General features: G+C 41.4%; 10 protein-coding genes across 10 annotated transcripts; 3 read left to right on the forward strand and 7 right to left on the reverse strand.

Moving 5' to 3' along the window:
• Positions 1–126: 126 nt before the first annotated feature.
• Positions 127–3,429, reverse strand: FOA43_004160 (uncharacterized protein; the record flags this gene model as incomplete). The annotated part of the gene is made up of 1 exon (XM_038924403.1): positions 127–3,429. The coding sequence occupies one exon, from the start codon at positions 3,427–3,429 to the stop codon at positions 127–129; it is 3,303 nt and encodes a 1,100-aa protein (XP_038780331.1).
• A 709-nt stretch (positions 3,430–4,138) lies between these two features.
• FOA43_004161 (uncharacterized protein) lies at positions 4,139–4,984 on the forward strand (the record flags this gene model as incomplete). The annotated part of the gene is made up of 1 exon (XM_038924404.1): positions 4,139–4,984. One exon carries the CDS (start codon positions 4,139–4,141, stop codon positions 4,982–4,984), a length of 846 nt encoding a protein of 281 aa, XP_038780332.1.
• Positions 4,985–5,060: 76 nt separating this feature from the next.
• Positions 5,061–6,889, reverse strand: FOA43_004162 (uncharacterized protein; the record flags this gene model as incomplete). The annotated part of the gene is made up of 2 exons (XM_038924405.1): positions 5,061–6,662; positions 6,881–6,889. The coding sequence occupies 2 exons, from the start codon at positions 6,887–6,889 to the stop codon at positions 5,061–5,063; spliced, it is 1,611 nt and encodes a 536-aa protein (XP_038780333.1).
• A 184-nt stretch (positions 6,890–7,073) lies between these two features.
• EPD1 lies at positions 7,074–8,696 on the reverse strand (the record flags this gene model as incomplete). Its single annotated transcript, XM_038924406.1, has 1 exon — positions 7,074–8,696. One exon carries the CDS (start codon positions 8,694–8,696, stop codon positions 7,074–7,076), a length of 1,623 nt encoding a protein of 540 aa, XP_038780334.1.
• Positions 8,697–9,718: 1,022 nt separating this feature from the next.
• Positions 9,719–12,907, reverse strand: FOA43_004164 (uncharacterized protein; the record flags this gene model as incomplete). The annotated part of the gene is made up of 1 exon (XM_038924407.1): positions 9,719–12,907. One exon carries the CDS (start codon positions 12,905–12,907, stop codon positions 9,719–9,721), a length of 3,189 nt encoding a protein of 1,062 aa, XP_038780335.1.
• Positions 12,908–12,989: 82 nt separating this feature from the next.
• On the reverse strand, positions 12,990–15,170 carry FOA43_004165 (uncharacterized protein; the record flags this gene model as incomplete). Its single annotated transcript, XM_038924408.1, has 1 exon — positions 12,990–15,170. The coding sequence occupies one exon, from the start codon at positions 15,168–15,170 to the stop codon at positions 12,990–12,992; it is 2,181 nt and encodes a 726-aa protein (XP_038780336.1).
• Positions 15,171–15,673: 503 nt separating this feature from the next.
• Positions 15,674–16,973, forward strand: FOA43_004166 (uncharacterized protein; the record flags this gene model as incomplete). The annotated part of the gene is made up of 2 exons (XM_038924409.1): positions 15,674–16,595; positions 16,723–16,973. The coding sequence occupies 2 exons, from the start codon at positions 15,674–15,676 to the stop codon at positions 16,971–16,973; spliced, it is 1,173 nt and encodes a 390-aa protein (XP_038780337.1).
• Positions 16,974–17,072: 99 nt separating this feature from the next.
• On the reverse strand, positions 17,073–19,187 carry FOA43_004167 (uncharacterized protein; the record flags this gene model as incomplete). Its single annotated transcript, XM_038924410.1, has 2 exons — positions 17,073–18,780; positions 19,180–19,187. 2 exons carry the CDS (start codon positions 19,185–19,187, stop codon positions 17,073–17,075), a joined length of 1,716 nt encoding a protein of 571 aa, XP_038780338.1.
• A 77-nt stretch (positions 19,188–19,264) lies between these two features.
• On the reverse strand, positions 19,265–21,448 carry FOA43_004168 (uncharacterized protein; the record flags this gene model as incomplete). The annotated part of the gene is made up of 1 exon (XM_038924411.1): positions 19,265–21,448. The coding sequence occupies one exon, from the start codon at positions 21,446–21,448 to the stop codon at positions 19,265–19,267; it is 2,184 nt and encodes a 727-aa protein (XP_038780339.1).
• A 250-nt stretch (positions 21,449–21,698) lies between these two features.
• FOA43_004169 (uncharacterized protein) lies at positions 21,699–23,162 on the forward strand (the record flags this gene model as incomplete). Its single annotated transcript, XM_038924412.1, has 1 exon — positions 21,699–23,162. One exon carries the CDS (start codon positions 21,699–21,701, stop codon positions 23,160–23,162), a length of 1,464 nt encoding a protein of 487 aa, XP_038780340.1.
• Between the last annotated feature and the right edge of the window lie 411 nt (positions 23,163–23,573).

Consider the following 23,573-nt stretch of genomic DNA (forward strand, 5'->3'; position numbering starts at 1 on the left):
TCGCCTTTGCTTTTGCCATTTTTGCTACAATCAACTTATATGAAGTTTATTATTTCAAGAGACAGTAGATAACAATAGCTAATAGAAGAATTAAGAGTACAAAGAGAACTAAAACAGAAATGGACACTACGAAAACCAACGTTGAATAACTTGTTTCGATTCGGTATCATACTTGTTCAGAAGAGTCATTGCCTGCTCATTTGGCATAGTTCCAAGTAGTTGTTTGGTAGCTTCGACAACTTTCTCGGCAGATCTTCCAGAAATTGAGCCGTAAAGTAGTGCTTGGAGAACATTATCGAAAACTTTGGGAATTTGAGACATCACCACTGGGTGCTGTTGTTGAATCAATTCTACTAGAAGCATGTAAGCGTAGGGAGCAGCCTCGTCGTCCTGTGCCACTGGAAGTAGTTTGAACCAGTTCTGTATAAGCTCATCAAGGCCCTGGATTCTTGAACCAAAAGAGTGGATAACCTTAGCGATGGAAGAACAGGTATTTTCAGTAGCACCCAAGTTCTCCTCTGCTTTCGCATCAGGAATGCTGGCCATCTGGGTCATGGATGGAAGACACGCTATACAATAATCAGCGTATTGCTCTCCACCGTACTGCGCACAGGCACCAACTGTATAGGTAGCTGCCTGACGTATGCTAGCCTGAGGAGATGTAAGCGCTTCTCCAACGGGATTCATAAACATATCTTTTAGAGAAAAAGAGTTTGGGCCGCAAAATTCAACAACATCAGAAGCAGCACAAAGACCAGCAAGTTTCAAGCAGATGGTATCATCATTGATGAAAGTAGCCAATGTCGGAATCAAGCTTTGGAAAGCAGAGAAAAATCTAAGACGGGAATTCTTGAATATGGCAGAAAGACCTTTAGAGATTTGGTCAAGAAGCTCCTCGTCCGTATAATCTTCATCATCTTCTGCGATCTCTTCATTGTATTCGTCATCACCATTTTCCCTCGATTTCACCCGCTCGTAAGTTTCTGAGAAGCAAGTTTCAAGGGCCTTGGAAATAGCCAAAAGCTGCTCATCGCTTAAAGCATTAGGGCCCATAAGTTCTAGACATTTAGTGATTCCATAGAAGTATGCCACTAGCAAATCAGGAACAGGGTCACTTCCAAGTTGGTGAATAAGCTTATTGGCCATGTTAGTCCATAGTTGGATCGCCTGAGGCGATTTATTACTGCCGGTAGCGGCAATACAACTCTGAAGAAGCGAAGCCATGGTGACAGCGGAAGTGCCACGAACACCATCATGAAGATAGAAGTCAAGACCAGGAATGACAATCTCATTGGCAATCTGTTCCACGTACGGGTAAAATTCGGCTCCCAGAATATCAGCATAATTCTTTAAAAGTTCAATGGCGCCTGTCTTATCCTCAAGCACAGCAGTATGAACGGCAATGTGCTTACCGGAAAGTTGAATCACCTCATAATCATCATTTTGTGTAACCTCGTCAAGGTCGTCTTCCTCCACAATGGATATATCCTGAGTGGCCCTTGCCTGCTCCAACAAAGGAGGAAGCACCAAAGGAAGATAGGGCAAAAAGTCCTTACCTATAAGTCTGCAGACACGACTCCAACCCTGCTCAAGATATGCTCTCACAGGATCGTCATCTCCCTGAAGAGTTTGCTGAAGCTGGGTCATAATTTGCAAAATCTCGGCGGCATTCTGAGAAAACTTGTCTTTTCCAACAGCAAGAGCAACAAGAGTAGCACATTCAATAGCCTTGGCTTTGAGAAGGCGGTTCTCGGAGCCAGTATCGGCTCTGAGAATATCCAACAATAGAGGCATCAAAGTATCGTAGTACTTGATGAATCTGGTCTCTGCGGCATCGGCAACTATGGCGATGGTGGTGACAACTTGCTCCTGAACATATCGTTTAGGGGCACTCTGCAAAAGGGAAAGCAAATTAGATAGCAAGGTATCCAAATAAGGCTCCAGTATCTCTTGCGTAGCTTCCTCGCAAAAGTTCACTAAAGCAGCGGCAGCATGAGCCTGCACCCGGGCAACATTTTTGGTGGTAAGCATGGAAACCAAAGCAGGCACAATTCTATCTCCAGCAGTACGTTGAATTACGTCGGCAAAATCGGTAGAAATCTGCCCAAGAGCGTTGCAACATGCATAACGAACTCTTGGATGTGGGTCATTAAGAGCTGGTAGTATAAGATCTAGTATTTTGGGTATCTCTGTAATGAGGACATCGCGACAACCCTCGGTAGCCGATGAAAGTGACATGAGAGCGCCTTGACGTTCATGCCAATCATTTGATTGAAGCATGGAAGGAATATACTGAAACAACGGTTGCGCAAGTGTCTCGCCTCCTAGTTTCAGTGAAGATCTGTCGAGAGAAAGACGTGCAGCGTTATAGGTTTCTTCCTCTTCATCCTCATCAAGATCTTCAGAATTGATCCAGTCTTCGCAGTCATCATCACCTTCACAAACTTCTGTGGACAATTGGAGACAGTCTAAGACAATTGCAGAAGCGTAAGATGGTTCGCGTTTGCACATGTTAGGAGATGATTCACAGAAGCAGGTGAGCAACTCCAGAGAAGCGAGTCTAGCACCAGACTCGAGATCACGGTTCTTAGCGACAGCACTGCAGAATTGAATGAGTGTAGAGAACATAGGTTTGAATATTTTTGGCGCCATATCGACCAAATCAATCAACGACTCTAGAACAGATGCCAAAGCGGAATCGTTTCCAGTTTCCAATAGTCTTGGAAGAGAATCTAGCAAGTTTGGGAGCAAGCGAGCAAGTACACCCCATTGACTTTTTGGCATATTCTCGAAGAAAGATACAAATGCAGTGCAAGCAGCAATTCTCACTGCATCGGATTGGTCTGCAAATCCAGCCTCAAACATCTTCAAAAAGGTATCAGTGACCTGAGACTGGTCACTATGATTTGAACTTTGACTTGTTATCTGAGGAGCTGCTGTAATGATTCTAAATGCAGATTCGCGAAAGTTAGTGTTGGCATTCTCTGCCGCACTAAGAACTGTAGGAAGAAGGTCCGGCCATTGAAAGGTGTCATCTTTGGAGACTTCTGCCATGGCATCGGACAATTTGTGACGCACGCCATCAGATTGCTCTGCTAGAAAGCCTCGCAGTAAGAGATTACGAACCTCCTGTTTAGCCCCATCACTGAGATGATCGATTTGTCTTGCCGTAACAGAATATCCCTGACCTAAAGGTGATTTTATTGCAAATCGGCGGAAAAGAACAGCAGCAAAGGCACGTGAGGTATTATCCGCACCATGGGCTGCTTGACTGGCTAGAAAAACCAGTAGCACGTCAACGTTATCCTTCTTTGTCCAATCCCTGTTGAGACAAGCCTCGGCTTGTGCACGGATGTTATTGTCTGGGGAAAGAAGACCCGTCATGAGTTGGGCCAACTCCTGTTGTACATTATCAGGAATGCCAGACATGACAACTTGAAATTTTGATATCTATGTGAAGATAATTGATGGAATCGATATAATAAATGAACAAATATCGAGCACGATATGTCAACGATTACTTCTTGTTCTCTTTTCTGTGTGATCAGAGTAAGACGTCTGTTACGGGAGCCCCAGAAAAAAGAAAGGAATCTGTCAGGTTGAAAGTCTCTGACTCAACCACTAGATGTTCGGTGATACAAGATCTTGGTTTGAGTTAGATGAAAAGAATTGAAAGACCGGAAAAAAAACTCACTAGACATGGAGTCAAGTTTAACGCTGTCTCTCTCATTCTATTTTTTTCGCCCTTACTATGGTAAACAACAAGATGAAAAAAAATAAAAAAAAATAAAAAAAAAGTTCTGACATAAATAATGCTGCTAGAATTTATGTACATCAGGGAGATGGAAATGTACATTCAAGGTATAGAAGTTCGCCAGAAAACACGAGAGAGCTGATTCAAAAGCGTATTGATTCGGTAGTCTGGCCAATCTTATTTTTTGGTTCTGTTACGTAGCTGCTCAGCTGCTTTTGGTTCAACCATTCGACTAAGATCAATTTTTCAATTGGCGCACGACTGAAAATTTTTAAGACCTCTTTTATCTTGCATATTTTTTTAGATATAGCAGAGATCTGTAAAATCTATTATCTACTTCTCACAGCAAGAAGTGTTTATTAATTATCGTTTGTTCATTGCAAAATGGGATTAGCTGCTCCAAGAAAAAGGCAGAAAATTGGGTTGGATCCCCGAAACATCAAATGGCTCAACGACAAAGACCGGTTTGGACATCGTTTCCTAGTTAATATGGGATGGAAACCAGGTGAGGGTCTTGGTCGAGTTGAGCACGCTATTACTACACATATTAGGGTTAAAGTTAAGAGGGATAACCTCGGATTGGGAGCTGGTTTGGCTAAGAGACGTGGAGCTAATGGAAGCGAATTAGATGCTGGTGATAACACTTACTTGGACAACTTTCAGAAATTGTTAGGACGATTAAACGGTAAAGAAGATGAAATCAATAGTGCCGTGGAAATTAAAAGGAAGGATAGAATTATATCAGGAAAACGGGGCATGGGCTTTGTGAGAGGCGCTACATTATCCAGTACTTGGGACCAACAGAATAGGAAGCTAAAGAGAAAACCTGATGAGGAGAACGAAGATGAAAGAAAGGCAGGTTGTGAGAAGGAGAAGCTTGATGAGCAAAGTAGCAGTGATGATGAGGATCATCACGGGAGCTCTAAGAATTCTGGTAAGGGTCACCAGCATCGTCATCATCATCATCATAGAAAAGAGAAGTCCAAGAAGAGTGAGTCTAAGTCTGAAAAGCATCATCATCATCACCATCATCACCATAATCATCACAATAAGAAGCAGAATTCGGAAGATCGGAAAAGGCAACTTTTGACACCTTTACTTGATGACTCTTATAATGGTACACCCACAGTTTTGAGAAGCAAGCTGGCGTTACGATCCAAATGGATCAAGCAAAAGCGTGCTGCTGTTATGGACGCCAAAGCATTACAAGAAATATTTATGGTTAGATAGATTTACCCATTGTAATACAGATTTATCCGCTGCATATGGATATGTAAAGTTAGAAATCAGGTTAGGTAAATAGTTTCTACAACATCACCAGAGAAACACTTCCAATGGAAAACACAACCAACAATGTGACAAAATATATTTGGATGACGCCTACTCCTGGAGTAACTCTACAAGCAGCATTTCTCAAAGAAGAGGAGGACGTAGAAGAACTTGAGAAACGTGTACTAGACTCTGGGAGGTCGGCACTAGCTGATGCAGCACTAAGAACAGACGAACAAGAACCGGATAGGCTGGCAGTGCTGACCAAACTAGCTGATCCCGAGAAATCACAAGCTTTCTTATTGCGATTCTGGTCTTCGTAGTACTGATTCAATATGTAGGAAAGCTTTTCCTTCGGAGAACAGTATGAGTAAGCACCGTAGGAACCACTAGTACCATTAGCCGTGATATCAGCGCAATTTGTTACTCCACATATAACGCCAAACAAGTCACCGTAGTCTTTCTCGTGGACATCGTTCGAAACTACACATCTCAACGTCTGCTCAAGACACTTGCAGACCTTTTTCTGTGGAGTAGGAGGTAATTTGGTTGCGGCACTCCAATCGGAAGAAGACGTAGGGCAAGCTATACTGGAAGTGCAAGAGGCAGATGCATCAGAAAGCCAAGCAAAAGTTGGACTAACAGCATTAATCTCCGAAGAATAATATGGGAAGTCGTCCATGGTGGAAACAGTGTCACCGTCAATAGAGACCAAGCCGTAATTGTTAGCCTCCTCAAAGTACATATAAACTATGCCTCCAGACCAGACATCAGTCATCTCATCAGAAAATAATGCTTTTACCTCTGTGAATTTTCTTGGCTGAACTTCATTACAACCGTATTCAGAGAAGAAGACTGGAATAGTCAAATTGGAAAACTCTTCCGTTCTCGCTTTGTATCCAGAGGCACTGAAAGATGATGATCCACACCATTCGTACATGTTGATACCGTAAAAGTCGGCGTGAATATCCTCCTTTCCGCAAGCAAAGTAGTCTGCAGATGCAACACGGGTATCAGAATCGTCATTAGCGGAATAACCGACTGGAATGTCTCTGTATCCCTGGTCTGTCATGTATTGCTTAGTATCACGAATTGCAGCCTTAACAAATGCTGCAGCACTACTGGTGGAAGAATTGGTGATAACCTCGTTACCGGCGAAGAATCCCAAAACGTTGTCGTATTGTTGCATCTCGTCAATAACGGAAGTGTATCTATCGTATAAGTCCAAATTCCAGGAAGGATTGGTGCTGATAATAGATTCATCAGGGGAAGAAAGATCGGCAATCACATAAATTCCTGCCTGCTCCAATAGCTTCATACAAGCATCATGAGACTGGGAGAAGTTTAAAGCGTAGACACGGATAACGTTAGTGTTCAACAGTTGCAAATAAGGAATATCTCTTCTACAACTTTTTTCATCCGTCAATGGATCCACAAACTTAGCATTGGTGGTTAGACCAGAGGTATCTTTCTGATAAGCAAGACCTCTAATATAAAATTGAGAGCCGTTGCTGCTAAAAAACAACTTGTTACCGAATGCCTCCACGGTATCGATTGATAATGCAGTCTTAGTCAATGCCAAGAGAGTAATGGTTGCAGCTGCTAAATGCATAGCAAACAAGCAGAGAAAAAGAAGGTCCTCAAGTGTGAAAAAAGATCCAGTTGGAGAATGACCTATACTAGTAGGGTCAATTTGTTTTCATGTTCTGCTCACTTCGATATATTCATCTTCTGCAGAATGCAAGCCTGCCCTCAGTTTTCTTCAGACGTACACAAGCGGCAGCAGAAAGATGAAGTGCTATTATTTCGAGTTCGAATTTGATGATTCAGTAGTATCGGGTGGGAAAAATGGGTCACAATTAGCATATTGTACCGTAAATCAGAAAATAGAAAATAGCACCAGATAACTGCGAGGAAGGGTCCTTCTTCATTCGGTCGCGTGGAGAACGGCTGATCTGAAGACCTGATCGAGAAAATAATGGAGAGAAAAGAGACAGTTTATTTTAATTCTTACCTGTTAAACAACAAATGTATTTAAGGCTATATAGACTCACATGAAAATGAACGACAATAGAGCGCCCAAGCTCATGGTTAGAGAGAACTGGTAACCGTCAGAAAGATTCAAACCTGCTGCTGCTCCCTTAGAAGAAGATGAAGCAGAAGTACTTGAACCAGAAGAGGCACTAGCAGTAGCCGAAGAACCACTAGAGGCGGTTCCAGTAAACGTACCTGTCACGGTACCTACGCCACTAGTACCGGCCTCGGACAAAACAGACTTGCATTGGGCATCAGTGGAACCAGTCTTCAAAGAAGCAGAGCCAGAGAAGTCACATGCAGAACTATCTCCCTGCTCCTCGTAGTACAAATTCAAGACAAACGAAAGCTTATCATCTGCATTACAGTAGGAATAGGCACCATATGTACCCTTTTCTCCGTCTGCATCAATGCCAGAGCAGTCAACCAAACCACAGACAACACTATACAAGTCTGCGTAATCATCCGTACTGACATCATCAGAAACAACACACGAAACTGCAGCAGCCATACACTCGCAAACACCCTCTTGAGGAGTAGGAGGTAAGGTTTCGTTTGCCTCCCAGTCGTCGCCTGTAGCGGGACAACTCATGGTTGCAGAACCGGCAGAAGCGGACTCGACGCTGGCAGTGGCAGAAGTTGGACTAACAGCATTAATCTCCGAAGAGTAATACTGGAAGTCGTCCATGGTGGAAACAGTGTCACCGTCAATAGAGACCAAGCCGTAATTGTTAGTCTCCTCAAAGTACATATAAACAATGCCTCCAGACCAGACATCAGTCATCTCATCAGAAAACAACACAGCAATATCGGTGAATTTTCTTGGCTGAACTTCATTACAACCGTATTCAGAGAAGAAGACTGGAATAGTCAAATTGGAAAACTCTTCCGTTCTCGCTTTGTATCCAGAGGCACTGAAAGATGATGATCCACACCATTCGTACATGTTGATACCGTAAAAGTCGGCGTGAATATCCTCCTTTCCGCAAGCAAAGTAGTCTGCAGATGCAACACGGGTATCAGAATCGTCATTAGCGGAATAACCGACTGGAATGTCTCTGTATCCCTGGTCTGTCATGTATTGCTTAGTATCACGAATTGCAGCCTTAACAAATGCTGCAGCACTACTGGTGGAAGAATTGGTGATAACCTCGTTACCGGCGAAGAATCCCAAAACGTTGTCGTATTGTTGCATCTCGTCAATAACGGAAGTGTACCTATCATACAACTCCAAGGTCCACTCTGGGTCACTGGTGGAAATGGAAAGGGTTGGCTCAGACAAATCAGCAATCACATAAATGCCTGCCTCCTCAAGTAGGTTCATACAACCAGAATGATCTTGCTCTGTGTCCAAAGCGTAAACACGAATCACGTTCGTATTCAATTCGGTCAAATATGGAATATCTCTCTTACAACTAGTTTCGTCGGCCAAAGGATCAACAAAAGAACTGTTATCCTGACTGGAAACATCAGCCTGATATGCGACACCACGAATATAAAACTGAGATCCGTTATTGGAGTAGAAAAACTTGTTGCCGACAACCTCAATGGTTGAGATGCTGCTACTACTAGCAGCAGACACCAATGACGAGAAGCCACTAACCAATGCCGCAGATTTAACGAGAGTATTAAACAACATATTTGTCTCTTGAATGAAGCGGTTGAGCAGAAGTGATGAAAATTGGCGGAGAAAACAAGAGAGAAAGCACGCTACAAATATGAAAAAAAATGCTGCTTGGACTCGAAGACGTTAATCAACATTTTCGTCAACTTTCTTTTTCGCCTTAGGAATTTATCCCAAAAAGGAAATCCAGTGGTAAATAGAGGCTTGGCCAAATGAGAAAAGAATAAGAAAATAATCCAGAGAATGCCAAGAAAATGCCAATGATGTGCCTCGAAGGGGAAGTGATAGATATGAAAAAATACCCTCTACTTAACGCGTGAGAATCTAGACACTTTCATTGAAATGAATGGTCATTTTCTGGTAATTGTTGACAAAAATAGAATGGCATTAGTGTTCTGCATAGTAGGTGGGTGCGCGTTTATAGTTCTTGTGTCTAGCTAAGCCTTGTAGAATTACTGAATCGGAATACTATTTGTGGATTTTGAGTCACTCATGTCGGTACTTATTCTATTTATTGTCTTCTACCCTTCTTAAAATATTATTTTGAATCATCATGGATTTGGATCTGCGTACGTTTTTGGCGGAGAAATGCAGGTGGGATCGCCTTAGCCGGTAGACAAATCTCTAGTTTCCTAACAATCTCTCTGATACAATCAAGTTTATTTGGTAGTCAAAGGTAATTTCAATTCACCAGTTTCATCTTTTCTTTTCATGTCAAAACACGATGATCTCTCATAGAGGAATCTCCCCCAAAATTTTTCTTGTAACTAAGCCCAGTTCAACTAGGTGGTTGCGGCTTGCTTTCTATTTTTTGCAGATTTTTTCAGATCAATCTTGCCAGTCTGACAGGAATTTGGGGGTGTCATACTACGTCCACTTCGCGTTGTTCTGAAAACTAGTAAATCGGGTGGGTTTTCCAAGTCAAAATTTTATCTGTGTATTTATTCGAAAAGAGGGAGCAAGACAGGCAATCGCTGACCGTTCTATTCCTCAATGACTTAATAACTTAATGACTTCATTCAATAACTAATAATCTCTTAAATCCAATATGAACTGAACGTTGGTGCAGCAGGTTTAGCACGTAGAATAGTAGCAGGAGCTGCCTCTCCTGTATCATTATTATTTTGGTGGTTGATCTGAAATAATCCGAAGTTTTCCTCGGGAATGAATGTATTTAAAAAATCCCCATACTTTAGACCCACAATGATGGGAGCAGCAACGAGGAACACAAACAATAGCATTACTATCAAATAGAGCACAAAGTACTTCTGAGCTCTGCGTCTCCGAATCCTTCTTTGGGACGTAGTATGAATTGGGCCTCTCAACCTTTTGGATGGACTAATCCACAGTAACAGACATGAGTGCCAGTGATCAATGTATGGAACAAATAACATTGGTGTCAAACAGAATAGGATCAGATGGCCGATTGCGAAGTCAGCTGCAAAAAGACTCAATTCGGATGTCTTCACTACAAGCTCTCTTAATGGTTGTGTAATCACGTATCTCCAGCTGATTCCCTTCGTAATCCATTTACCAGACCACCATGCTCTATTTCCGTAATCCTCCCGCAGTTCTCGACTTAAAAAAAGGATTTTCCCAGTCTGAATTATAAATCTTTGTAGAAAGATGGATGTGGTAAAACAAGCCAATGATCTTGCAACGTTCCAACCTTCCAAGATCCAAATCACTTGAAAAAGCACTATTTGTATGAATATGCCTACAGTATGCGTCATGCCGGCTAGTGCAGCGGGAACCCTCCTGCAACAAAGCCCTAAAATAGGTCCAGCAACACATGACATTGGAAAAACACATAGTAAAACAACAGCATTCAATGTAAAGGGAGCGAATGTGATTATAAGAAGACGAATTAGTGAGTTGGCTTCCACTGAATCCTGAACTCCGTTCTGCGCATTTATGAACATATATGCAGACGTAATAAAAGCGGCCTGAAAGAAAGGGATCATCACATCCGCCAGGAACACGTTTATGAAAGGAGGCTTGGAGAAGTTGGCTGTGGCTAACTGACCGGTACCGGTGCCCTTTCTATACTTCTTCAGACCGGTGATTCTTGATCGTGTTACACGAATATAGCCAATCCATGAACTCTCAACACTCTTAGCATCTGTTCTACTCAACCATCTTATGAATTCTCTGTAATCAAGAAAAAACTCTGTCCATGAAAACATATGGGGATTGAAGATGAACGGTGAAAAGCAAAGAGAAGCAAAAGTAATCCAGAACCAGAGAATAGCCGGCTGCCACATAGTGACTACTGAGAAGAGTAACACTAAAAACAACCTCATTCCAGAATAAAGACACGAGGGTGCGTATGATAAATATAACCTTGTGAAAGGGACTCTAGTGATCGAGAAACCTCTTCCCGTGGAAAGGTACCTAGCACCCCCCACAACAATGTCATTCTTCAAAGACGTGGCATAAATCTGGCATACAAATACTTCAAATAAAGGTGAAAGAGAGCAAATGTGCAGAAACAAACGTCCGCAGGCTTTCCAGAGGCCTCTTTCTGAGATTTCATGCAACACCAACGGAAGAAACGATATAAAGAAGCAGATAAAGATTGAAAGCACGTATCTCGTAACCCAATCTAAAACAGGCTGCATGTTCTGACAACCAACGGGAATTTGCAAGTCTGTTATAGGAACATTCTTGTTGTACAGGCACATAATCAATTCGTGTTTCATAGATCCAAGGCTGAATGCAACAAGCATGAATAACTCCAAAGAAAGCATGATAAAAAGATTGTTTAGATGGAAACCTGGATGAGCATAATAAAAAGAAAGAAACCTATCCAAAGGCATTTGTGTGCCAAGATAATAATACTCTCTTGACAACATTTGCTCACCCATACCACTACCAATCTTGGTGGTAAAATTCAAGATCGATCCAAATCCAAGATCTCTTCCCTTACCACACTGAAAGTAATCGCAGTGTTTAATTCTTCCACCGCGACACACAGCTGTTATTCCTGCATATATATCTTCATTCAAATGAAGTCCTTTCTGTGCTTTGGAGATACCACCTCTTGTAGTCATGAAAATAGCATTGATGAAATCTGGATGTCCATAGTGCAACTTGGCTCCAATCTCGGCAAGAGTGCGCGCAAACATGGTACCAAAAGTCTGTTCCTTGGAGGCAGCCACATCACCAAGAACACCTGTGTGCTCTGAAAAGATATATTCTCTGGCACCTAAAATGGCAACTGGCCCCTTCGAGTTGTTTGCCACTGAGTGAACATAAGGACTTATCTCATCCACTTCAAAATCCTCGAATTCACCTAAAACAGATCTTATTTTCAAACACTCCTCAAGATAGTTATCCTGGTTGGCATCAATGACTTGAATATACTCTCCGCGATAAAAGACAATTGAATTGTTTTGATTATCCGATTTACCATCTCCAAGAATTGGATCTCCGGAAAGCTCAATTCTGTAGACCTGCCTTAGTCGATTTCCATCGGTATCATTGGTAGCTTCATATAGTACAGTAAAGTACTTAACACTCCCGTGCTCAGGATCCTCCTCAGACTCCAAGCAAGAAATTTTTATCTCCGGAAAGGACCTCAACAGAACCTGTAAATCTTCACGTTCTGAAGCAGAGAACTTCTGAAGACGTTGCATGGAAACTAACAGCCTAAACTTTCTTGCAGCGATGACATTGAGATACTCTTCAGAGTTATCCGATCCACCAAAATATTCGATCATTTCTGGGTTTTCCACACGGTGCATCAATTTGATGGCCTTCTTGTAATTCATGAATCCAGAAACAGTTCGGTAGAGAGTCTGGCTTCTCAACGATGCCCATATCCTGGTTCTAAGCAGGTATTCCGGACTCTCAGACTTGAAACCAACACAATAGTAGGGCATATCGTTGATCTTATTCTCGATGTAGTCTTTTTCGGATTCAAAATTGTAGTCCTGTTCGGGATCTTCATTACAGGAGAGAATCTTCGTGTCCCTAACAAAATATCTCCATTCATGAGGGAACATTTGCTTCAAATATTCAAGAAGGGACATTTTTGAAAGAGGATCTTCCTTAATGATTTCTTTGAGAGTTAGAAGAATCTTCTCACCGTAGTGTGGAATCAATACGGTGAAAGTCGGCATGGCTTCGACAGGAATGGGCTCAGGCAGAGAGGTTGACAATGACTGTGCGAAAAAGGAAATCCTTCTTTCTGCCTCAGAGTTACGAACAAAGAAATCCGCCATGTTGTTATTGCTATCGTCCTGAAGCAAAAAGAAAGAGGGAATTCTCAATCCAAGTCTCCCATTATCTTCGTCAGGCAACTTATCATATTATCAAGCGGTGGACATGATCAGAGCTTAAAAGGTGTTCTCTATACAGGGAAATAACGATTGCATTCCAAATTTGGGATATAAGCATATCCGGGTTGTATTTAACCTTCATGTCGCCAGTAGAGAGTAGCTTTGAGTAGATTCTTTGGGGAAGCCTGGTGAATACATTTCTCCACGGAGAGAGAATAGAAATTCCACTAGAAAAGGAAAGAGAAAGTGACAGAATGCAGTTCCAGATGATGTACCACAAATACGTATCTAAAAAGAACAAAACAATATCTGCAAGATACATCAATGCCAAGGTCGAAATCGCTTGATGACGGCACACATAGTCACCTAAAATGCTTTCGCCGTAACAACGACTTAAGTCCATCGTATGTAGATTTCGAATTGGATCTCTCAAAGAGAGAGTCAAAAAGAAGTACGATTCAATGAACTTAGCAGAAAATACCAAGATCCAAAGCAAGATGGATAATATTCTGCTGCTAGAATCCAATTTAGGATAAGACGCAGTAAACGTCTTCATTGGATCATACCCAATATTCTTAGAATTGGTGAAAAACTCGAATAAAGAAGCAGAAGGTTGAAAGGCAAACCAGATCGTAGTGAGGATGGATATGCAGAACTGGGTGATAGATAGAGCTAAGCCTAGTTCAGAAGTGGCATCTAACGGAACAATCCAAAGAACAAATACTGAAGGAGTAAAATTGATTGCAGTGATCAAGAGCATGATGATTAATCTTTTGAAGAGTTTCCGACTTCCTGGCCACTTAAGCGGAACATAAGACCATTCGCAAATGATTGCCAAAATCTGAATTAAACACCCAACAGTGCCACCTAAAGCAGTGACAGAAAAGGTGGCCTCCAATTTCGGTTGGTTGTTAATCAGCTGTTGGTATTCAAAAGTGTACAAAGTTGGAGAGTTGAAACTGGAAAAGTACCAAAAAGCAGTAAGGTGAATGATCCAGACTCTAGAGAAATTTGTAACTAAATGAAGCCACGACCGTTTTTCCCTGTAAGTCTTATAAAATGCCTTTTTCCAGGTCACTTTACCAAGTTCACTATATCTTTGCTCCCGATGCAAAGAGATTAGCTTAATCTTTTGATCACCGAAACAAATTCTCTCTAATCCCTTATGGTACCAGAAAAGCTGGTTAATATCATCATAGCCAATGATATCACGATGATCCTTATCTTTTCTAGTATAGTGACCATCAACAAGTTTGAATTGTTGATCTCGATAGAAATTGTATAGAGGATTGATTATCCGAGTAAGATAATCCTTTTCTGGGAACTTGCCTATGGTCGGATCAACAAGAGCGTGATTCATGTGATCTAAAGCACATTGGAAAATGAAACACAAGCATTCTGGAGCAAATCTAAGGTTATTTGCTTCAGCCCAAATCAGTAGGAAGAGAGCAAGCTGTCTCGCCATATCTTCAGCGGTAAGAAGCCTCATTCTTTCTCTCCAACGGTACTCGATCACATCCATCCTGGATTTTGGATAGAAATCAGTCTGCAAAGTATCACCAATCTCTTTCAACTTCTTCTTAATTTCTCTAATATCTACACTGTTAAATAATTGGTGATCATCCTTTTGCTGACAACAGAAATACCATTTCTTGTAGTTAGAGTTGTCTCCGCCAATATAATCTGCATGAAGTGAAAGCAAAGCCAGTGGAGATGACATCCTGCTTGATCTTGAGTCTAATTGCACCATGAGATGCTCATACATGTTTAGAGCAGAGTCTCTTTGAAACCCAAAGATTTGCTGGACCTGGGAAAATGCGTTCTTAATTTCATCTTTGTTAAGGGGAGCCAGTTCATCGTTTGTCCAAGAATAAAAAGGATCCGGATCGACGGTGGCTGCAACAAAGCCTGAGTCTTGCAGAATAAGTCCAGAGTGATCGGTAGAGATAGGAATCTCAGCCTGGAAGCCCCCAGAAACTCCCAGAGCGCCTGGTGGCCCTTCCCCATAAAATGCGCTGGCATAAAAAGGATGCTGTGAAGAATTGGGAGTAAAAGCTGTAGTATCAGGCCCAACAACCTCCTGAGCAGCTGCTGTGGAGGGATTGTGCAATCTCTGCATCAGATCTGGAGGATACTCTCGCGGGGTACCTCTAGAATTGCCCGAACCATCTCTGGCCAAGGAATCATATAGTAGGTAATCTTCCATGGGTGACCCTGGAAAACAGTCGTTAGTGAAATTAACGTAAAGGCATGGTTAAATATGGTGAATAATACTTTCAGATGAATCTTTACAAGTTAGTAGTGTAATAAAGTACGGTGTAAAAACAGTTTAACAGAAGCAAGAGAAAATAAAAAAGAGATAAGGGATTTCCTGAGTCCTTAACAAAAGAGGTTCTCAGCTTTCACTTTTGACAAAGAGTTAGCGAACGCTTTTCATTTTGTCGCTGGTAGGAAATGGAATTAGCGAGAGAGTGCGGAATTCAACGGTCATCAGATCTTGTTGCAACATTTGTATTCATGTTACTCAAGTTCTTTCGAGAGCTGAGCAATATGTCTAAACCTTTTTTAGCCAACTTCTCACCTCCTATTTGCAGGGGTAGCAAAAATCTTGACAGGTCTGCTTTCACTATCGACAAAAATGTTTGGACAGTGCTTTTTAAAGATCCAAAAGATATAGGGTCGTTTATGAAATTTCATAGATCCGAGGCCATGCATCTTCCGAGAATACCCTTTATAGAATGCTTGAGCAAAGATGAGATTCCGGAGCAAGTAAGGCCTACTTTTGAGTTAGAGAATCAAAAGCTTAAAGCTATAGTTCTCAATGATAGATTGACGGTCACAGAGAAGGATGCAACAACTGCAGACCTAGACATCGACTACAAACCGGAGCAACTCGAAGAGGTACTTTCCAAAAAATGCATTGAATTTATAGACAAATTGGAAGGTATCTATCGACTTCATCGCTTGGTTTTTGATTATAGCTTTTGGAAAGCAGAGGAGATATTGAGATCAGTCTTGCCAGAAGAATTGCAAGATGATGTTCCATCATCGTTTACGAAAACTGGACATCTTGCACATTTAAATTTAAAGGACGAGTATAAGGCTTATGATTCGATCATTGGGCAAGTTATTCTTGACAAGAATCCTTCAATCACTACAGTTGTAGATAAGGTGGACAGTATAGAAACTAAGTATAGGACCTTCAAGATGAAAGTCATAGCGGGAGAGCCAAACTTTATGGTGACTCAAAGAGAAAGTGACTGTGAGTTTACATTTGATTTCAGTAAAGTCTACTGGAATTCAAGATTATCCACTGAGCACGGTCGACTTATAGATGGATTTACGAAAGGAAGTGCTATTTGTGATGCTATGGCAGGAGTTGGTCCCTTCGTCATTCCGGCTGGCAAGAAGGGGTGCATTGCCTTTGCGAATGACCTTAATCCTGATAGCTATGAGTATTTGAAAGAAAACATTGTGAAGAATAAAGTGCGAAATGTTGTCTTTCCGTATAACTTGGATGGTGCCGAGTTTATTAAAAATTCACCCAAGCTGTTGATGGATTTTGCCAAGAAACATAATTCTACTAAACTGACAATTCATGCTAATGGACATGCCAAGAGAAGGAAAGTGAGTGAGATAAAGATTCCGCACTTTTTTTTCCGAGTATGCAATGAATCTACCGGGTTCCGCCATCACGTTTGTTCCTGCCTATGTGGGTCTTTTTTCTCATGCATTTCCTAACATGATGAGAGATGAAGTTAAAAAGCTGACTGATTATCAACTACCTATAATCCACGTCTATCATTTTGAGAAGTTTTCACCTACCGAAGTACCCGAGCCTACAGACGATGATTTGCATAGAAGAGTGCATGAAAAGCTAATTCATTACTTGAACTACGACATTAAGTTCGAGGAATTGTCTTTCCATACCGTGCGGAAAGTTGCACCAACAAAACCAATGTTTTGCGTATCTTTCCGTCTTCCTGAAGAGGTTGCATTTGCCCAATAATATATATACTGGTGTTCGTGGTTGTATTAATGTCTCACAGAAAAATATAAAAAAGAAGAAGGTATAAAACGTGTCTCATAAAAGCGGAATTCTATAGAATCATATATGTGTGGCCCACGTACTCTGGGTATTCTCCTCCAAGAGTTGTAAAGCCTTATCTCTCCATCTCAAAGAACTCCAGAAGGAGCCATAGCTCCAGGTCAAATCTTCTGCCCCTTCCATATAGCCTGTGTATCTATTGAATTGTTCACTCATATGGCCGTCACCATCAACATGCTCTTTAATGACAGAAAGGAAGGTGTCCGCATAGTTAAGGAGAGAGTAAGTAACGACATTGAAAGCGTTCGATCCATATGGCAAAGTGACAGAATGCTTAATTTTCAAAGTGGTAATGGAAGAAAAGAGTGATGCCTGTTCGGCTGGAATGATAAAGTCTTTCTGAAGATTGTACAAGTTGTAGATCAACTTGTAAATCAACTCAGAAGCAGTTGCAGTAGAAATAAACCATGGGTTGCCCTCACTGAGTCCTCGGCCATTATAAACGTCTTCAGGGTATCTTCCTAGTGCAAATCCCACGGAAAGTCCCAAATTTCCATGATTGATGGGATATCTGTATTTCATATCGTTGATAAGCGCAGTGAGTGTATTCATAACAGCAGTATCGGTCACTGGGAATGGAATGTATACGGTATCATAAGTATCATCAACATCGTGTGACCTCAACGAGGCCAATATAGAAGCGATATCCAATCCACATCTTCGTCCTTCCAACACCAAGCTTGGAGTTTCAAGCAGGTAGGGAGCACTGGAAGGTTTGAAGCCGGAATCAACAGAAATAAAGAATCTCAAAGAGTTGAAGGACACAACCAACGTCTTATAAAATTCATTGTCACCAAACTTCTTAGCCATTTCTAGGCCCATCTTTAAGGCCTTGAGTTGGGTCAAGCTAGTGAACAAGTGTAAAGAATCAACCTCTTCCCAAAGATCAAAACCTGTACTGCTCCAATACTTGACGATATAACTTAGGTCGGGCTTTAGAATGTTTTCATACACGTACTCTGAGCTAGGTGTTTCCGAATTGGTGAAGTTCCTACCATACTGATCAAGAGTTCTCATGTAGTTAGCAATGGTAATGACTCTTAAACCAGGACCATCTCTTTGAGGCCGTCCCCAAGACCCCGTGAAGGGCTTAGAATCTGCCATAAATTTGGGCTCACCCAAGCCAGAAAGTGTATCGAAGTCACCGGAATGATTACCCGTCCTCTGCAACTTGTAAGAGTTGGCAATATACGACTCAATTATTGTAGATAAGCCGTATTCAGAATCTTCAAAATTTGAATCACTTAGATGTTCAACCAAAGAGTTCATAGTTATGGCGGCATCTCTCACCCACTGGTAGAAGTAATTCGGAGCCGTTTTTGAAGGTGATGCGATAACCGCACCATTCGAAACACCTTTCTGCTCACTCATACCAGCACCTCCAACGTTGTCTAGAATTCCATGGAAGGCTTTAAGTCTCTGTTTCTGTAACCATAACTCAAGATTCTCGTCTGTCGGACTGGTTAAAGATCTGACTCCCTCTGTAATTACTGAATCCGAACTCTCTAATTGAAGTAGCAACGAACTCCACCAAGTCTGATCGGCACTTCTGATCAGGTAGCTTCCCAACTGTAACGGAGAGAATTTTGCAAGGCTATCCAACCAAGGATATGGACTTGTAACATCTTGTTGTGGTTTAAGTTCATGTGATACCAATAAGCTGGCCTGTCTATAGTTTGTAGGCACAGACTGTGTAAGCGGTAAGCAACTAGCAATCAGCAGTGTTAATAGTAAACCGTTAGAAAGCATTTTCATTTTTCATGAATTCAAAAGCAAAATTTATAAAGCTGTAGGAGGAAGTACAAAGCAAAGTACAGTCCGAAAAGAAAGACGAAAACACAAGTATTTATGTCTCTAATGGTCACAAGTTGCTCTGACGTTTTCTAGAGACATGATCCGGAAAAACTTTATTTTCCCTCAGCGCTAAAAAGAAAATAATAAGACGTTATGCGGGGAAAGAGTCACGTATCTAAAAAATTTTTGTTTACAGACACATGCAAAAACAACCCTTCTTTCTGTCTAGAATCACAACTCTAATGACATACGTGTAATCCAGGTAGAATTTATGTACCACACGGGAGAGTTCCAACTTTCCTCGTTCTTTTACTTTTTCATTTTCTCTGATCCGTAATCTAGTTATATGCGGCTCAGTGGCACGGAAGTTATTCTCCCCCACAATTTTCCTAATTGGTCTAGTTGTTCATTTTATAGATGCCCACGCATCCACAGTACTGTGCCGATTCTTCAAGCACATTATAACCAAACCTTGGCATCCCCACAGCCAAGTAAGTGGAATCCTCGTAATTAAATAGGTCGATGGACTTACCGAATCCTGTATATCCGACGCCTCCGGGTCCCACAACTACGATACTATCTGCAATCACTATATCCTTAGGTTCAGAAAGAGAATTTAGTAGTTGACCTATGGACACTTCCCAAACAGCGCCTTTACCTCCATCATACCCCTCACCAGAAATGAGGACGGTGGCCCTCTCAGTGTCTAGTATTACTGCTGAGGTTCCGAATCGCGAATAGGATTGAAACTTATCCGTACCCGGAATTATCTTCACTATCTTATGTAACCCAAATCCCCGGAAAACATACAAGTAAGCTGCACCACAATTGATGCAACTGCCCTGGGTTTCAGAAGATGAAGAAACCAACACCCATTCCATCCCATGGAATTTTCCTGTTAAAATAAAGTTGAAGCCAAACGATCCGGTATCTTTGGATGGCAGTTTACTTCCGCCTAGACGGCCCAAATAAAAGCCTGTTAGCCTGTCAAAGATTAGCACTGACCCAATACAATTGATTCCCACGAGCACTGCGTTCTTTGTTACAGCTGCAGACGTTCCCATTTGCTCATAGTCATGTGGAAGGAGAAGAGATTTGGGGAGATGATATTCTCTTTTATTGAGCTCAGACATATCAATTCGAATGGTCGATCTGAGAGGCCAACTTAATTTATTTTCTAATTTACTGCCACTCAAAATAAAGACAATTCCAGACTGTCTTGCAACTCCGTCGCTATAGAACGAGTAGATAAGCATATCACCATCAACGGCGGTTAGTCCTAGAGGGAGTTGTTTCACTCCGTCCACACCGAGTTCCGTTTTAGCTTTCAAATCGGATATAATAGCTATCATTTGACCTTGAAAATACAAATGAATGGTGGACGTTCCAGGTTCAGCAATGCACAATAAATCCAGACCCGAAGGGAGTTTCCAGGATGAGCTAGCGTAACCAAATCTTGGAGGAAACTGCATATTTGTGTAGTTATAGTGAATGGATAATGCAGTCATGGATGAAATATGTTGTACTCCATCAGTAAAAAGGTCATCTAATGGAATCAAATACTCTGCGCCAGCAACATCTTCCAGAGGAGAACCGATAGCAAGAGTTAGTTTGTCATCTAAATACTTACCCACTTTCAAAGAATGACCAAAGAGCGAATTTGGAACATTACTTCTTACAAACAAACCATTATTAGAAGAACTGACCTGCAAGGATTGGAATTTGATGACATTAGATTCATGGTTTTGAATAGATTTCTTTTGGAATACAGAGCAGAGTGTCCATGGATCATCAGGTAAATCGCCTTCAAACCAATTGTCTAACTCCTTGATGCAGATACGTATAGTGCCCATAATTTCATCCAATCCACCATAGAAATATTCCTCTAGTAAATCGTAAGTTAGAGGTGACTTCTCTATGTAATAGCCCAAAGTTCTTGAAGTTACTGAAGCTCTAGAACCAGTGACCTCGCCTTGTAAAGCCGCATAACCCCTCAGCATGCAAAATTCAATCTCGGACTTGGCCAATGGCTTATGTTTTCCCAGATCACTATATATCTCTATGATATCCTCTGCAGGATACTTCCAAGGTATTCTGAAGAAGGCTTCGATATTATCAGCAGTAGTCTTATCAACGTTCATCAACTGTTTAGCCAGATTGATGAAATCCCCAGCCGTATCTAAAAAAGTATGCCCATCTTTGATATCTCCATCAAACTCAACTGAACCTATCATATCTAAAAGTCCTTGCTTACTTTTCAAGGAATGCCACGAGACATCTGCCACCTGATGGGTGAATACACCATACAAAAATGCCTTCAAGTTACCATCTGGATTCTTCCAGTAATGTCTGACAGAACTATGAAGAAACTTTGGCCAATGGGCAGTTTCGGCAAGATCCGAATTTCCCAAACATCCATAAAATGCATCGGGATAAAATGCCCCAGCGAGATAATAGGAATACCTGGATTGGATCTCGAGGGGAAGATACCTATTGATCCTCGCAGCAATTGTAAGATGCACAGCTATTCCCGCTCCGATAACTGACTGAAAAAGTATACAGAAGATCAAAAGCCCCCTCATGAGACTATAAGAAATCATGGCCTCTGATGTGCTGATTACAAGTCCGATGATATGGCTATCAGTCGTTGTATATATAAAAAAAAAAGTAGACAGCAAAAAGAAATGTGAACAAGATTACATGCTCTATCTTGTTTTCCTCTCTTTTCTTTTGACTTCTGCTTCGTTCTTCTCTATCGTCACCCTAAGTATGGGCCAGATACCCCATTTGGTTGTACAGATATGTACTATTACATGCTTTGTCTCACTGATAATGTCTTCGATTGCCATATATCTTCAGCTTACCAACTATAGGAAACCGTTCGAGCAAAGGCTAGTGGTTCGTATACTTTTGGTAGTGCCTATGTTTGCTGTTACATGCTACATATGCTTAGTCAACTATACGGTAGGAGTATATTTTGAACCAATTAGAGAAATATATGAGGCATTTGTCATTTACACCTTCTACAAACTGTTGGTACTTATGCTTGGAGGAGAAAGAACCATCATACGAAATGCCCAAAGCAAATCACCTACCAGCCATTTCTTTCCTGCCAGGCTTTTCCTACGAAAGATCGATATTTCTGATCCAAAGAGCTTCCTAATGATCAAATCTTGCATTTTACAATATGTATGGGTGAAGCCTTCGCTATGCATTATAATAGGAATCAGTTCAGCGTTGGGATTTTATAATGTCAACGATATATCCATCAGCAGCGTGTATTTCTGGGTGGGTGTCATTTACAATCTTAGTGTAACAATCTCCTTGTACTTTCTTGCTCTTTTCTGGAAGTGTCTTTACGATGAGTTGAAGAGGTTCAACCCATGGCCCAAATTTCTGTGCGTCAAAGTGATCATCTTTGCATCCTATTGGCAGGGTTTGTTTATTGGCGTATTGAACTGGTTGGGCGCTTTCCACGATGATATCGGTATTGAGCGTGGAACGAATCTGGGAATGCAGATACAGAATGCCTTGCTATGTTTGGAAATGGTGTTTTTTGCGTGGCTTCACTGGACATCTTTCCCGTACACAGAGTTCACTAGCGATAAGTTCCCTGATGCTGCCAGAGTTAAAACCTGGCTTGCCTTCAAAGATTGGATCAGCATTGGAGATCTTCTCTATGATATAAATCTCACGATAATGAAAGGAGACAGCTATAACTTTCGGAATTTTGACTCTGTAAATGATCTCGCTGTTTACAACAAGTCCGAGACATTTACTAAAAAGATTTATCAGGGCTTGAGAGTGTCAAGGGACGGTAGCAAGCACTGGATTCCCGTGTCGCCTAGTAATAGTCGAGCTGGGTCGTTTTCTGGAACATCTGCATCAGTCAAATCGATTGCTGTCACTCAGACGCTGTCGGCAGTACCTAATCAAAAGACTCCACTACTCACCGAGACTCCCCAAAAGCAGTATTTGGGTAAGTTACCTCCGTTTTTGGATTACGACAATAGTGGCAGACGAGGAACATCAACAGAAATGAACAGAGGAGACTCATTTTCCAGTACGACAGTTCAAGCAGAAAGTGTAATTATAGATCAATACGACCCTGCAAATGAGGATTTGGCTAGGGATGAAAAACTGTACCATTACGTGAAAGACCACTACATTAATGAGGATAAAATCAATTATCCTGTTGAGTACGACTATAAAGAGATCGCTTATTCCAACAAGATTACAAAAATGCGCCAACAACTTTCTTTAGGTACCACTGCTGATGACAATGAAGTGGCTTAGTGATAGTTATATGTAACCCCTCCCTGTCCAATTAAATATGATGTGTCGGCATTTCAGTTTCAGCCACAATTATGCCCCGGATTTAGCTGTAAACGAGCGAGAAAAGAGAAGCCACCTCATCGATGCTAATGGAGGCGCTGTTGAGTGTGCGGCTGATGGACCCCCAAACCACTATGAACCGTGGTGATTTTTTCTTTCTAGATAAGGGATGAGACAGTACAGTGTGTTGGCCTTGGCCCTTTGGCTAATTAGGCGCGCAGGTACACTTATTCGCATTTTATTAGTTCCGTATAAAGAGTAGCACATTTTCTATATTATCGTAAATGAAATTAGTCTTGATTTTTATAGGGTTAGTGGGATTTTCATTTGATTCATCGTTTGATTCTTCCATCTTTTGATTATGTCGGATCA

This window comes from Brettanomyces nanus, chromosome 4 (genome assembly GCF_011074865.1).
Source record: "Brettanomyces nanus chromosome 4, complete sequence".
Classification (NCBI taxonomy): domain Eukaryota; kingdom Fungi; phylum Ascomycota; class Pichiomycetes; order Pichiales; family Pichiaceae; genus Brettanomyces; species Brettanomyces nanus.